This window comes from Euwallacea fornicatus, chromosome 6 (assembly GCF_040115645.1).
Source record: "Euwallacea fornicatus isolate EFF26 chromosome 6, ASM4011564v1, whole genome shotgun sequence".
Taxonomy (NCBI): Eukaryota; Metazoa; Arthropoda; class Insecta; order Coleoptera; family Curculionidae; genus Euwallacea; species Euwallacea fornicatus.
In genome coordinates this window covers 5,257,194-5,271,828 of record NC_089546.1, presented here as the reverse complement: position 1 = coordinate 5,271,828, position 14,635 = coordinate 5,257,194, and the positions used below count along the sequence as shown (strand labels likewise).

Below are 14,635 nucleotides of genomic sequence, written 5' to 3'. Positions count from 1 at the left end.
TGACAGTTGAATTGACATATGTCTGAAATTAAATTAAGTCACATTCTCATTGTTTATAGTCAAAATTTACAACACATAAAACAATAATTGTCCGCTGTTGCTATCAAATGATTAGCGTCAATTTTCCATGTATATATATTATTGAGACTACATCGTGTATATGCATTATAGAAAAACGAAATTGTGACTTCGTTAGTCAGGAAAAGTAGTCGAACCATTAAAGAACGGATCGGTAAGTGCCGTCATCAACGTGGAGTGATTCCTAAAAAGACCCTGATCCAGATCTACACTCTCAAGAGCTGCGGAGGAGTACAGATCTGTACACATTGGATTGGGATTTAGACAACCACTAGTTCCATATCCAACCTACTGAAGAGGCTTTGGTCATATCAACCAGTGTACTTCAAACGTCCTTGAGTAACTTTTCCAGATCTTCATCATTAAATGCTTAAATAGACTCAAGCAGAATGGTAGCTCGCCAATATTAATACGAAATATCGATAGAGCTGACGGTTGCTAACATTTTGAGAGGCAATTAAAATAATCACATGCATTTGACTGCTTAATGTTTTGGTTTTACAGCTCATAGAGGTTTTTGTCATTTAAAACTTTAATTGACAAGTTGAAATTTGAAAGAAATAATTTAATTAAATCAATAAGATTAGATTAGATAAATAACCAGAATTGAAACCTTACAAATGTCTTCTATACCCAGTGCAGTAAAATGTATATCTTACGTTCCTGCCCAAAGAAAAGCCTTAAAGTTATTACAGTCCTTATCATTGGATTTGTGTTGCTCTTGATCTTTGGAGTATTTCACCATCCTTTAGAAAAAAATTTTTACTCCAACTTTCACTATCCTTATGATGGAGACCTGGAACCTCTCATTCTAGAGCTAAAAAACAATAAGACCCCTTCCATTCCCCGGTTAAATGATTATAACTTTTACTACTATAAAAATTGTGATGGAAAGTGCCGAGATACCAGTGATTTAAGATTAGTGTACATTATTAAGTCTGCTCCACAAAATTTTGAACGCAGATTAGCTATTAGAAGTTCTTGGGGTTTTCAAAGGAGGTTTTCTGACGTGGAAATTAGAACTGTGTTCTTGATTGGATTACAAAAAGTTCCAGATGTGCAGGTATCTCTTAATGAAGAGTCTGGAAGATACCATGATATTGTTCAGGCCAATTATACAGATTCCTACTATAATAACACCTTCAAAACAATGTCTGGGTTCGAGTGGGTAATGAGGTACTGCCCAAATGCAAAATTTTACATGTTTATTGATGATGATTATTACATATCTACAAAGAATGTTCTGAGATATTTGCGATTCCCAATAAACTATCCTCAATACCTGCAAGACCCTATTGGAAGTATAAACAAGCTTATTGAACTAAGAAAAGTTAAAAATGTTGAGATTGATTTAGAAGATGATGTAAGACTTTATACAGGATTTAAATTTCAATCTGCCCCTCAGAGGAATTATTTGAGCAAGTGGTACATTATGGTTAAACTATCGAATTTATATTTTTTTAACTAATTTTTTGTTTCAGGTATGTTTCTCTGGAAGAATACTCTTACCATATGTGGCCTCCATACATTTCAGGAGGTGCTTATATATTATCTAAAACAGCCCTTCAGGATATGTATTATGCCAGTTTTTACATGAGACATTTCAAATTTGATGATATTTATGTAGCAATTTTAGCATATAAAACGAATGTTGAGCCTTTCCATTCCAAATATTTTCATTTTTATGAAAAACCTTACAATAAATTTAATTACAAATATGTGGTTGCATCACATGGTTATGGTGATCCTAAGAAAATGGTTAAAGCTTGGAATGAACAAAAGAGTATGGGTAATGCTTGATAACGTTTTGTTATTTATAAAAGTTATGTGATATTTAATTAACAATAAATAGGCATATTATGAATCACCATCATTATAAAACTCTTGGTGAATGTTTTGCAATTGTGATAATTTAGGAATCTGGATTCCTGTTGATTTTCAGTAGAGAGGTATAAATGTGATTACGTAATAATTATATTAATCCTTCGTTCCACGAGTGGGTAATTTTTTTATCCGTTTTCCCGGGTTTAGGTTCATTTTAATTTATAATATGTTTTATCAAAATTCTAAAATGTAAAAAAACTAGCAGAAACATATTATTTCTACCATTTTTTAGTTTGTCTTAATTTAATTTGAGAAAGGAACATTTTTATTCTGTTTCAGGATTATATGACACTTATTCTTGTACGTATTTAGTATATCTTTTAAACATCATTAATACGAGAAATATAGGGATTAAACAAGAATACCTTTTTGGTAAAAAATAAATGATCTTTCATTATATTGAATAAAATTTTACCTCAGAATCTCTCACAAAAAAAAATATGATCGATTATACCGAAGCGTTGGGTTCTAACTAGCGCCTTCTAGGAGTTACATGAAAAATAGATCAAAAATCTCACCTCGCATCTTACAAAACCAAATTTTTGTGTTGATGCTATGAAAAGACAAAAAATTATTGAAGAATTTTAAAATAAAATTTCGACCTTTAACACTCTGTAATTCTGAAACACGTAACATTGGTATAAGATGTGTTGGGATCAATTGTTATATTTTGGCATCCTCTATCTCGAGTTTTACCATGTTTTCACGTCATGTACAATATATATATGTAATACTCAATGAATCACCCTGTGTAAATTTTATAAATAATAACTTTCGTTTCTGTGTCTGTTATTAAAATATTCATAATTTTTAGTGTTATGTTGCACCAAATCTAGTTTCATATTTTCATGTTTCTACAACTTATAAACTTCAGTGCATGTGACGTACTGTTTTGAATAATTCTTGTTTTCTTCTACCTTTTAAAACCCATCTCAGTTTCAACTTTTTTTATACATACAATTCTACAGAATAATCCAAATCACGTTACAAATATACATGAACTGTAAATAACATATGATATATAAATAAAATAAACACATATAAAATTACGCAGTGCCTTGTTATTAGTATGTCAATCCGCTTACCTTATCCTTTATGCGAGGGAATTTCCCAAAATAGAAAAAAAAAATGCTAAAGAAACCAAACAATGAAAAAGAAGAGAAAAAAATATTAAAGAAACAAAACAATAAAAAAAGAGAGAAGACACAAAAAAGAAGAGAAAAAAATACTAAAGAAACAATAATAAAAAAGAGAAAAGACACAAAAAAGAATGGAAAAAATGCTAAAGAAACAAAATAACAAAAAAGAGAGAAGACACAAAAAAGAAGGGAAAAAATTACTAAAGAAACAAAATAACAAAAAAGAGAGAAGACACAATAAAAGAAGGGAAAAAATTACTAAAGAAACAAAATAACAAAAAAGAGAGAAGACACAATAAAAGAAGGGAAAAAATTACTAAAGAAACAAAATAACAAAAAAGAGAAAAGACACAAAAAAGAAGAGAAAAAAATACTAAAGAAACAAAATAACAAAAAAGAGAAAAGACACAAAAAAGAAGAGAAAAAAATACTAAAGAAACAAAATAACAAAAAAGAGAAAAGACACAAAAAAGAAGAGAAAAAAATACTAAAGAAACAAAATAACAAAAAAGAGAGAAGATACAAAAAAGAAGAGAAAAAAATACTAAAGAAACAAAATAATAAAAAAGAGAAAAGACACAAAAAAGAAGGGAAAAAAATACTAAAGAAACAAAATAACAAAAAAGAGAAAAGACACAAAAAAGAAGAGAAAAAAATACTAAAGAAACAAAATAACAAAAAAGAGAGAAGATACAAAAAAGAAGAGAAAAAAATACTAAAGAAACAAAATAATAAAAAAGAGAAAAGACACAAAAAAGAAGGGAAAAAAATACTAAAGAAACAAAATAACAAAAAAGAGAAAAGACACAAAAAAGAAGGGAAAAAAATATTAAAGAAACAAAATAACTAAAAAGAGAAAAGACACAAATAAGAAGGGAAAAAAATACTAAAGAAACAAAATAACAAAAAAGAGAAAAGACAAAAAAGAAGAGAAAAAAATACTAAAGAAACAAAATAACAAAAAAGAGAGAAGATACAAAAAAGAAGGAAAAAAATACTAAAGAAACAAAATAACAAAAAAGAGAAAAGACACAAAAAAGAAGGGAAAAAAATACTAAAGAAACAAAATAACAAAAAAGAGAAAAGACAAAAAAGAAGAGAAAAAAATACTAAAGAAACAAAATAACAAAAAAGAGAGAAGATACAAAAAAGAAGGAAAAAAATACTAAAGAAACAAAATAACAAAAAAGAGAAAAGACACAAAAAAGAAGAGAAAAAAATACTAAAGAAACAAAATAACAAAAAAGAGAGAAGATACAAAAAAGAAAGGAAAAAATGCTAAAGAAACAAAATAATAAAAAAGAGAAAAGACACAAAAAAGAAAGGAAAAAATGCTAAAGAAACAAAATAACAAAAAAGAGAAAAGACACAAAAAAGAAGAGAAAAAAATATTAAAGAAACAAAATAACAAAAAAGAGAAAAGACACAAAAAAGAAGAGAAAAAAATACTAAAGAAACAAAATAATAAAAAAGAGAAAAGACACAAAAAAGAAGGGAAAAAAATACTAAATAAACAAAATAACAAAAAAGAGAAAAGACACAAAAAAGAAGAGAAAAAAATACTAAAGAAACAAAATAACAAAAAAGAGAGAAGATACAAAAAAGAAGAGAAAAAAATACTAAAGAAACAAAATAATAAAAAAGAGAAAAGACACAAAAAAGAAGGGAAAAAAATACTAAATAAACAAAATAACTAAAAAGAGAAAAGACACAAAAAAGAAGGGAAAAAAATATTAAAGAAACAAAATAACTAAAAAGAGAAAAGACACAAATAAGAAGGGAAAAAAATACTAAAGAAACAAAATAACAAAAAAGAGAAAAGACACAAAAAAGAAGAGAAAAAAATACTAAAGAAACAAAATAACAAAAAAGAGAGAAGACACAATAAAAGAAGGGAAAAAATTACTAAAGAAACAAAATAACAAAAAAGAGAGAAGATACAAAAAAGAAGAGAAAAAAATACTAAAGAAACAAAATAATAAAAAAGAGAAAAGACACAAAAAAGAAGGGAAAAAAATACTAAAGAAACAAAATAACAAAAAAGAGAAAAAACACAAAAAAGAAGAGAAAAAAATATTAAAGAAACAAAATAATAAAAAAGAGAAAAGACACAAAAAAGAAGGGAAAAAAATACTAAAGAAACAAAATAACTAAAAAGAGAAAAGACACAAATAAGAAGGGAAAAAAATACTAAAGAAACAAAATAACAAAAAAGAGAAAATACACAAATAAGAAGAGAAAAAAATACTAAAGAAACAAAATAACAAAAAAGAGAAAAGACACAAAAAAGAAGAGAAAAAAATACTAAAGAAACAAAATAACAAAAAAGAGAGAAGATACAAAAAAGAAGGAAAAAAATACTAAAGAAACAAAATAATAAAAAAGAGAGAAGACACAAAAAAGAAGGGAAAAAAATATTAAAGAACTAAAACAATGAAAAAGGGAAAAGACACAAAAAAGAAGGAAAAAATAGCAAGGAAACAAAAGAAAAAGAAAAGAGAGAAACACAAGAAGAAATAGAATCACACTGTATAATTCTTATAAATAATAACTTTCATTTCTGTGACTATTATTAAAATATTCATAATTTTTAGTGTTATGTTACACCAAAACTAGTTTCATATTTTAATGTTTCGACAACATTAACTTCAATGCATGTAACGTAGTGTTTTGAATGATTCTTGTTTTCATTTACTTTTTTGAAACCCATCCCAGTTTCAACTTTTTTTAATATTAAATTTCCACATTTACGGTTTCCTTTGAAGTGTTACGAATCGATTAAGTAGAAACAAAGACCCGTCGATAAACGGTTCGAACAATTATATATATTATAAATATTATAAATAAAATGACCGATAAGTGTTTTATCCTCTCTGTTGCCACATTTCTTTATAGATGGCAAACTGAGTGTAAACTGTTATTAAGTTACCCCTTTTAACCTCAAAAACACCGTCATCCTACTAAATTATTTTGGTTATATTATTTTTAATAAATATGTATTAAGAGCAGCAACTAAATAAATATATTTATATTATCGTATGTGAGTATTGTAAGGTTTTCTTTCCAATCAATATGGCTCTCCTTCTAAAGAAAGGTAAACAATATCACTAATAGCATTTTTTTTCTAATGAACGTACTGTAACATTTATTAAAGGTATTTGTGACTGCCCTTATATTCCCCTACTCCAATTCAAAAGGTTTCGAGGCAAAATCAACATCCAAAAACCGAGACCTGCTCATTTTGAAAAAGCTAAGTTTTTAGCACTAACTAAACCAATAATTCAAATCAGAAGTAAAAAGGTTTTACAACTCTGTACAAAGACCGAACCTTCTCACAAGACACAAACAGAGGAGAATATTTATCAAGATTTATTAGCGAAGGAATTAAGACAAAGATTTGAAAATTCAAAATTAATAGCATTTTGTCACCTCAATCCCATGTTGAAAGATCAGACATTTAATGCCTTTGTTGCCTTTTATAAAGAGAAGATGCATTTTGAACGGTATGGGAAGGAAACTGTTAGATTAGCTGTAATTGGTACTCCATTTGAAACAGTAATAAAATTATTTATGTCTCAAACTACGATGATCTTCAGTCCAGAACCACAACTTAAGACTTTATTAAGAATTTTGAGGAAGTTTCCAGAATTGGTATTGATGGGTAACTACTTCAGATAGCTTTAAAAAGGTGTTTAAAAAATAAATATTTTTAGCTGGTATTTATGAGAATAGATTTCTAAGCAAAGATGAACTTGTAAAATACAGTAAAGTTCCAAATATACAAGCTGCTCAGAGTGAATTGGTTTATTCCCTGAATGGTGTTGGAGCTCAAGTTGTTAGGAATCTTAATAGTCATCAAACCACATTGATGTCGCATTTGGAGCAGAGAGTTGCCCAGTTAGAAGGTGGAGAGGGGTGAGATATTTTGTTAAATAAATTGTAAAATATGTCATTGATAAGGTTTCATTTCCATTAATACAAGGTTTTATTGGCTTAAAACCTTTCATAATTCCTTAAATTGTCCCTTATTTGATTCTTATAGATTAACAAGAAACATTATATTTGAAGTATATTTAATTTTAATTTTCCAGAATTTTTTTGGAAATATTTCAAATTAATTTTGGGGTAGATTTTTGGCTTGAAATAAAATAAAAATAGATCAATTTCTTCTTGTCACAGTAGTGAAGTCTGAATTTCATTTCTAGAGAAAAAAATAATCATAGGGTTAACATGTGCATACAACTTTAGAAGATCAATCATTTTTGGTTATTCCAAATTAACATAGTAATAAAAAATCACAATTTAAACAATCTGTTAATCTATAGTTGAAAGCTATTTTATTATTAGTTGGAATCATTTGCCCCTTTCAGCGATATAAATACATCTTAATGGACTACAAAATTTTTTACATCGACAATTTAATGGTGACAGATTATACTCTCTAATCATCTCCAATTTGGGGGGCTAAAAGTGATAATTTACAGGAAGGCTTAAAAATCGAAAAAAAAAAAAAAACAAAAAACTGCCCATTTGTCAAATTGTACATTATTTTGGCATTTAGAGGCAGTATAGGATTATTTAATATTATTTTAAAAAATAAGAATTATCATTTCCTCACACGATATTCAGAATACATCAAACAATAACGATTTTCTTAATGTTCTACTTTTTTATAATGACAAAATTTTTAGTCTCGCCAAGTGTAGTTTTACTTATCAATTAATGATATTTACAAATACGTATATTGCATTAAATATAAATGACAAAACCTCCTATCACAAATAACCAGGAGACAAGTATATTTTAATACTGCATACTAACTTATTCATTGCAATTTAAGCGCGATTGTTTTTACACCCTAAATCGACAATAACCCTTCCTGCAAGATTGCAAATTTGAATTACAATCATTTCCAGTTTAAAAGATCACTAAAGGCAGATTTCTCCTTATACTATCAGCTGGGGAAATTGATTGATTGTTGCGTTTTGGATACTTTCGGCTTCGAACCAAACCATGACTTTTTCCATTCCAAAGTGTCGTGGATTAGTTTCTCTTCTTCAGTGGTGAACTTGAGTAACGTTGATATTGCTTTTATTAGGTGCTGAGCTTCGTATTCCCTGCTATAAAATTTTTTAGTAAAATAGGTGTATACACAGTTTAATTAAGTATAGAATTAAGTATAGAAGACGGTTAACACTGTAATTTTTTTGTACAAGTCTATAAGTATGAGGTTCGTGTAAATAGGGAAATCCCAAAAAGTGTCTGAAATTGCACTGATTCAAGACTTAATACAAATCATGAGAAGTCCTGATGGTACATGTTCAAAATCTAGGAATACTCTAGGTTTTGTGAATAAATTAATTTTTTACATTAAACCGAGCTTTGAACTTACTTATGACAGTCATTTTTTATCTCAATTTGTCAAATGTCATACTAAGGGATTTGCATAAAAGACGATTTCCAGGTTTATATTATTCTAATATATTAGTATTCTATATCTAATATATTAATATATATATTAGAATAATTTACCTGGTTAAAAATTTTAAAATAACATGCTTCAAATATTTAAAATTGACGTCGTCTTCATCTCTCCTCACTGCGTTTGGAAAACTCTTAGTGGACACGTGACTAGGATGCAGCACTGCAGCAGGCCCATTGTTTCCTACATGGTCGTTTTGATAAGGTGCATTACTCGGCGTTCTCAGTTCCTGTTGCAATGTCTTTTTCAAATCGGCAAGCCGCAATTGAAGCATCTTTATCGTCTGCAATAATTGGTATTAAAAAAAAAAAAAAAATCTAAAGAACTTTTTGGTACTACCTTGTTCTTTTCCAACATTTGCTCTTCTAGATCAACGATACTGTTATTTAACTTCTGCTCCATGTTTTTTATTTCTTTTAATGTAGAATTCTCCTGCTCTAATATGGTGACTTTTTCGGCTAATTCCTTCATATCACTCTCTTGCCTCCTCATCTCCTGCTTCACCAGCTCCATCTGCTGCGATACCTCCGCGTTCCGCAGTAACGCAGTGTTTTTCTCTGACGTCACCCTAGTTAATGTTTTTTGCACGTTTAGAGAATGTGCTTTTTCTTGTCCCAAGTCCTTCTCCAGTTTGGTTATAATTTGCCTTAATGAAGTGTTCGTCATATGTTCGGAATCTACCGAGAGCTTCAATTTGCCGTTCTCGTCTTCTGATTTATCTAATTCGCTTTCAACGTTTTCGAGATTTTTCTTTACTACTTTAATTTCAGTCTTGGATATATCCTGAAATTGTGAATTATTGATTAAAAATTTTCCTGTTTTGTATATAAAAATTGTTGAAAATTTGGAATGTAAAATACAATATAAGTACAAGTTATATGATGGTTGTGCTTTTTTTTTGTAGATAGGACTTTTGAAGGATAGTTTTCGAAGGAAAAGGTGTCGTGGTTCCTAGCTTTTATTTATTCGTATTTGAACAGACGCTGTTGTTAGATGCAACAGGATTTTTGTGGTCTAAAGATTTAAAAAATAAGAAAACCTAAATTTCAAAATTATTTAACCCAAAAGAGCAGCAACAGCAAGCATTAGTAAAAAAATGTGTTAGTTTCGTGATTAAATAATCAAGTCGTATAAATTAACAATTATCTCAAATTCACTGAAGAGTTCAAATTATGCGAATATTTTAACTTCGGAAAAAGGTAACGCCCCGCCTTGTGTATAAAATAAGAATAAAATTGAATAGTCAAGATTTTTCTATCATATATAGCCCATTGTTTGTTGTATGTTAGCAGCCATGGACGTGATTTTCAACATTTTTGTTACATAAGAGGTATGCCCGTCTCTGCACGATCAGCAATTTTGTGTTTGGTTCATTAGAACCAAGCCGTGACTTTGTATGGGATTATTGGTCTGACGACGTCCGCCGGGGTGCCAATGTCCATGATTCCCGCACATATTTTTGCATATCCATAGGAAAAGCGATGCTTTCCTTGTAGTATTTTCCACTAGGTGTTCCATGCTGGTGATTTATTAAGGGTTACTCCCAGATATTTCACTTCTTTTCACAACGGAACAGCTGCTCCAAAAAAAGATGTTTCTTTCAGAGAGTCCAGTTTTCTCTTTTTGAAAAACAGAACAATAACCGCTTTCTTGGGATGGCTTGTAAGGTTTTCCTTTTCGCGCCAATCGCCCAGTACATTATCCAGCATTTGCTGAAAAGCGTTGGAGCTGCAACAGTCTTTTGCAAGATATTTTTCTTTGTCCTGTACATCATTGACAAAAAATCTAAAATGAATATTCGTTAATGATTTTAGAAAAAAATGAATTTTCGGAATCTTTTTTGTTCATGAGAATTGACCGAGGCGTTTCCAAGTTACGAGTTCTAAGAAATGACTGAGGAACGTGCCGTTTCGACTATTTTTGTGAGCAATTTGTACTTAACATTGTTTTCTTTACTTATTAAATTTTGTTATCTTTAAAATTTCGATTCCTACATTTTTCATAATCTTCTGAACATGTATAAAGGGGACACAGGGAAAAGTCGAAAGCAAATTTCAAGGGTACCAATAACCATTTAATATAATATGATTAAAAAACATTCGTCGTTGAATAAAATTAAAATTTATGAAGAATTCAGGCGTTTAAACCAGTGTGACAATATGCAACCTTTCCGACTGTCCTTGTTTTATTATGTTTGGTAAAATGTTGGACAGACGCAAATAGCTTTTACTGGCCATATTTCACTAAGTATATTCCGGGGTGGTGAGCAAATTCGCTATTAAGTTCATTTTTAAATATGTACAAGAATTTTTCAGCTAAACATCCACAAGAAATAGCATTCAATTCTGAAGCAAATTAGGAAATTTCTAATGTCTACCGAAACCGAGCGTCTCAACTTTTTTTAATAATCAATTTATTTTTAAAGAAAAGCAACGCCACGTTTAGGTTTTGTTTTGTTAACAATAGCGTTAGACATTGGAATTTTTCAACATAACGCTTGACCAAACAAGGTTGGTACACTATGTACAAATGCCCAAAATGTAGTTTTTTTGGCACAAATTGATTTTCATGTATAATAGATTTCCTAAAAAAATATATAATTTACTAATAAAACCACATTACATAAAACACATGGTTTATTTACAGAGCATGCCTTTAAGCCATGGAGCAAAATAACGTGAATGAGGGTTAACACAATGAAAGGAAGGAAAATTAAAGAACCCAAATAAGTAAAATGGTCAGTAAATCAAACATTTATTGAATCAAATAAACATCAACATAATAAAATCCACTTAACACTAATTCATAAATATAAATGGGGCCCCAAAATGGTTTGCCAAGACATAATAATCTGGAAATGCATCAAAAAGCAACAAATCTAAAATCTGTGGAATAAAACAGCCATCTAAAGCCCTAGTGCTACGAACAAAAGGAAAATGTGCCTAAAAACAGATAAAAAAAATCCCATTTAAGTTTTATCACTCACTAATTCAGTCCTCAGAAATTGGATTTCTTCCTCATTGGCGATTTGTAAAGATTTTAACTCCATGGACAGCTCATTTACATCCTGAGTGAGCCTGCGGATTTTTGTTTCTTTATTTGTCAATTCCAATCGCATAAATTCTAATTCTGCTTCATATTGTTTGATTTTTTCTAAAAGTTTTTCGCGATCATCAACCGCTCTTCTGCGCTCAGCTCCTTCTTCAGCTGCTTGACGACTCAGTCTTCCTACCTGAAAACCCCAATTAAACAACAAGAACAAAAGGAATTTCCACTAAGAATTGAATTTGGGACATTCTAAAAATATCTCTAAGTGTAAATATCAAGTATTATGAAAGAAAAAACAATTACAAACAACTTTTTATAAATACACAACTTGCAATATCTAGCAAGACCCACCTGTGTTTCTAGCGAGGCAATTTTATCACTCCAAGAGGTTTTAATGTTAGCTAACTGTAAATGCGCCTCCTCCAGCCTCTGCTCAAGTAACTTTTTCTCCGAATCCATGGTTTCACTACTATCACCATTCCCACGTAAAATTACTACTAAGTCGCCCAAATGTTTCCGTTCCTGCTCACTTTTCGCTAACTCGGTCGCAAGACGCGCCAAATCTCTAGCAGACGAGTGGCGCAATGCCTCTAGATCGTCCTGAAACAGCAGTGTTCAAGACACACGAATAGGCGGCGTTAGCGTCACGTGGCAAGCACATACCTTTTTTGCTCCGAAGCTTCACGAACATTATAGTGACACACAGGTGATCGAAAAGTATGCAAAGAGGTGTTTTCATAAGGATAACATATAATTTTTGCAATATTTAATTAGTACAGTGGGCATTTGGTTCAAAAATTTACACCGCGTGCCGCTTGTGTCAAATTTGACACCAGAGTTAGAACCTCAATACATAAATAAATTTGTACACCAATCCGATAAGCTATAGTTTCTGTTACATAATTTCACTCCAGAATATAAATAATCAAACAAAATGGCTTCTTAAGCACTTACCTGGACATCACTCAGCATTTCTTCTTGTCTCCGCAATCGACTTAATTCATTCCTGAGCTTCTCCAATTGGTTGTTTGCTTCTTTCAGTGCCAAGCTCTTTTCTGATAACTCCTTATCCTTTTCTAGCACTAAATGTTTCACTTTCAAAAGTTCCTGTGATTGCAGTGTTTCTATTTGCTCTGAATTTTCTCGATGTTCCAATATTTTTTGTTTGAGATCTAGTTACAATTATTATATGATTGGTAAGACAAATATAGACATGAGTACCTTCAGAATTTTTCAAGGCATCTTTCAAATTTGAAATCTGTCTATAAGCTTCATCCTTTTCTTTCTCAAAATTTTGCAACTTTCTGTCTTTGTCCCTGACTATTTCCTTCCATTCATGCTCTTTCTGCTCAAACTTTCTTGAAAATTCAGTTTCTATTTTAGATATTCTTTTTCTGAACTCCTCAGGCTCAATTGGACCTTCTTCCCTAAGACCATCTAAAATATATATATACAGATAATAATAATCTCCACTGAAATATAAAAGGGTCAATGCTCATTACCTTTACATAATAACAATAATAATTAATCTTATTGCTAGCATAATCCAAAAACAGACAATTACAATGTCAGAAGTGTAAGTGCACAATTTTACTCTTATTAAGTATGATTTAAATACTATTCAAATAATCATGCACATACACAAACTAAAACCTTGAAACTATATATATATTTATCAAGTAGAAATCTAGTGGTTTTGTTTTAAATTTATCAAAATTATTCTGCCATATATGGTGGGATCTTCATAACATAAGTCAACACAAGTCTATGACATGAAAGTCTGCTTTGATGCAGATAATATAAGAACTCTTCCTTATAAACATCATCAATCCTCAAAAAGAGAGTGTAGATTCAGTTAAAAAATTTAACTGCCCAAAATATGGTGCTTTTCTGGATTTATCTAGCATCTGCTGAAGAACTCCATATTGCACAGAAGCAAAGCAGAACTGCCTAAAGATGTTAAGAGTATTTAAAAGTGAGGACTTCCTGACCTCATTACAGTAAGGTTCAACTTTGTAATCAGGGCATTCATCTAACTATTCTGATCCTAGAAAGGGTTAACATCCCCTCCAAAGAATGTTCTATGTTTTATCAGCAATAAATTTGTTGTTATAATCAGAAAGAGACTGTTTTTCTTGGAATCTTCGAGAAAGATAACAATCTGTTCTGATCTAGATTCAGATTCAAGGTATGGTCATTATATCATTTTTGTCTGCAAACACTTTTTTAAGGGTCCCAGGAGTCCATCTTGTGACAACATAATAGATATATCATTTATATACTGGCAGGCAAAGCTCTTCAAATCACCATGTATGAACTAACAGCTATAGTTTAAATAACACTAGATAGATCAATTGAATGTGTCCAAAAGGGAAAAACAAGATAATAAGGCATAACAAAAATGTACTTTTATGAAGTATTTGGTTCTTTTAGGATCAAAAAATTGTCGAAGAACAAAATAATACAAACCTGATGAAACTATTGAGTTCAAACTCGAAGTGGAGCCTTGATGAGATTTGCCCCTTAAGTTCTCTATTTTCTGTACTGTTGTAGAAGTGATTTTTGCAGTTAATTTGCCGAGATCACTTCCAGTTTCCTCTCGAATTTTACTTTTCAAAGAGGCAAACATTTTTATTTTTTATGCTTAATTATTGAGAGAACATAAGGGCTTTCTCAATTACAGGTGTTACGGGTTCTATAAATTTTGCAATAAGCGAGTACTACGTTAGCATATTGGACAACGTACACGTCCCAACATTTACGTTTTATTGACTTTATTATTAATTTATTTATAAAGTTTTTATCAAAATTGCAAAGAAAAATAGTGCTGACATTGGCATTTAATTTAAAAGATGTTGACGTTTGTGACAATAAAATGTAATTTTGCTAGCTATTACGATATATGGCAACGTTGATGTTAGAGCTGTGTTGTTACTCTGGATCGTTTTGCAGGCTCTGTTTTTATATGGCATTTGTATCCTAACGTCATAACAGTTAAAATTAT

The 14,635-nt window shown here is 30.1% G+C and overlaps 3 protein-coding genes across 5 annotated transcripts in view; 2 read left to right on the top strand and 1 right to left on the bottom strand.

The window, feature by feature from the left end:
* LOC136339721 (large ribosomal subunit protein uL10m-like) overlaps positions 1–7,053 on the top strand; it is a 236,614-nt gene extending 229,561 nt beyond the window's left edge. Inside the window, exons 2-4 of one of the 2 annotated variants that reach the window (XM_066283165.1) lie at positions 6,090–6,195; positions 6,256–6,762; positions 6,815–7,053. In XM_066283165.1, coding sequence (XP_066139262.1) covers positions 6,174–6,195; positions 6,256–6,762; positions 6,815–7,020 — 735 coding nt within the window. In that variant the 5' untranslated portion in view covers positions 6,090–6,173 and the 3' untranslated portion in view covers positions 7,021–7,053. Of the gene's footprint in view, positions 1–6,038; positions 6,196–6,255; positions 6,763–6,814 lie in introns of those variants that run through there. The other variant, XM_066283164.1, reaches the window with a different exon arrangement.
* brn (beta-1,3-galactosyltransferase brn) lies at positions 83–3,011 on the top strand. The gene is made up of 3 exons (XM_066283357.1): positions 83–232; positions 283–1,503; positions 1,560–3,011. The coding sequence occupies exons 2-3, from the start codon at positions 725–727 to the stop codon at positions 1,876–1,878; spliced, it is 1,098 nt and encodes a 365-aa protein (XP_066139454.1). The 5' UTR covers positions 83–232; positions 283–724; the 3' UTR covers positions 1,879–3,011.
* A 362-nt stretch (positions 7,054–7,415) lies between the features above and the next one.
* Positions 7,416–14,475, bottom strand: Golgin97 (Golgin 97). 2 transcript variants are annotated; one of them, XM_066283157.1, is made up of 8 exons: positions 14,101–14,475; positions 12,853–13,068; positions 12,586–12,803; positions 11,983–12,231; positions 11,570–11,815; positions 8,923–9,366; positions 8,634–8,866; positions 7,416–8,218 (listed from the first exon to the last, which is right to left on the bottom strand). In XM_066283157.1, exons 1-8 carry the CDS (start codon positions 14,258–14,260, stop codon positions 8,056–8,058), a joined length of 1,929 nt encoding a protein of 642 aa, XP_066139254.1. In that variant the 5' UTR covers positions 14,261–14,475; the 3' UTR covers positions 7,416–8,055. The 2 variants fall into 2 exon arrangements, with proteins under 2 accessions (XP_066139254.1, XP_066139253.1); XM_066283156.1 differs by having other exon boundaries at positions 7,416–8,221; positions 14,101–14,474.
* Positions 14,476–14,635: the final 160 nt, after the last annotated feature.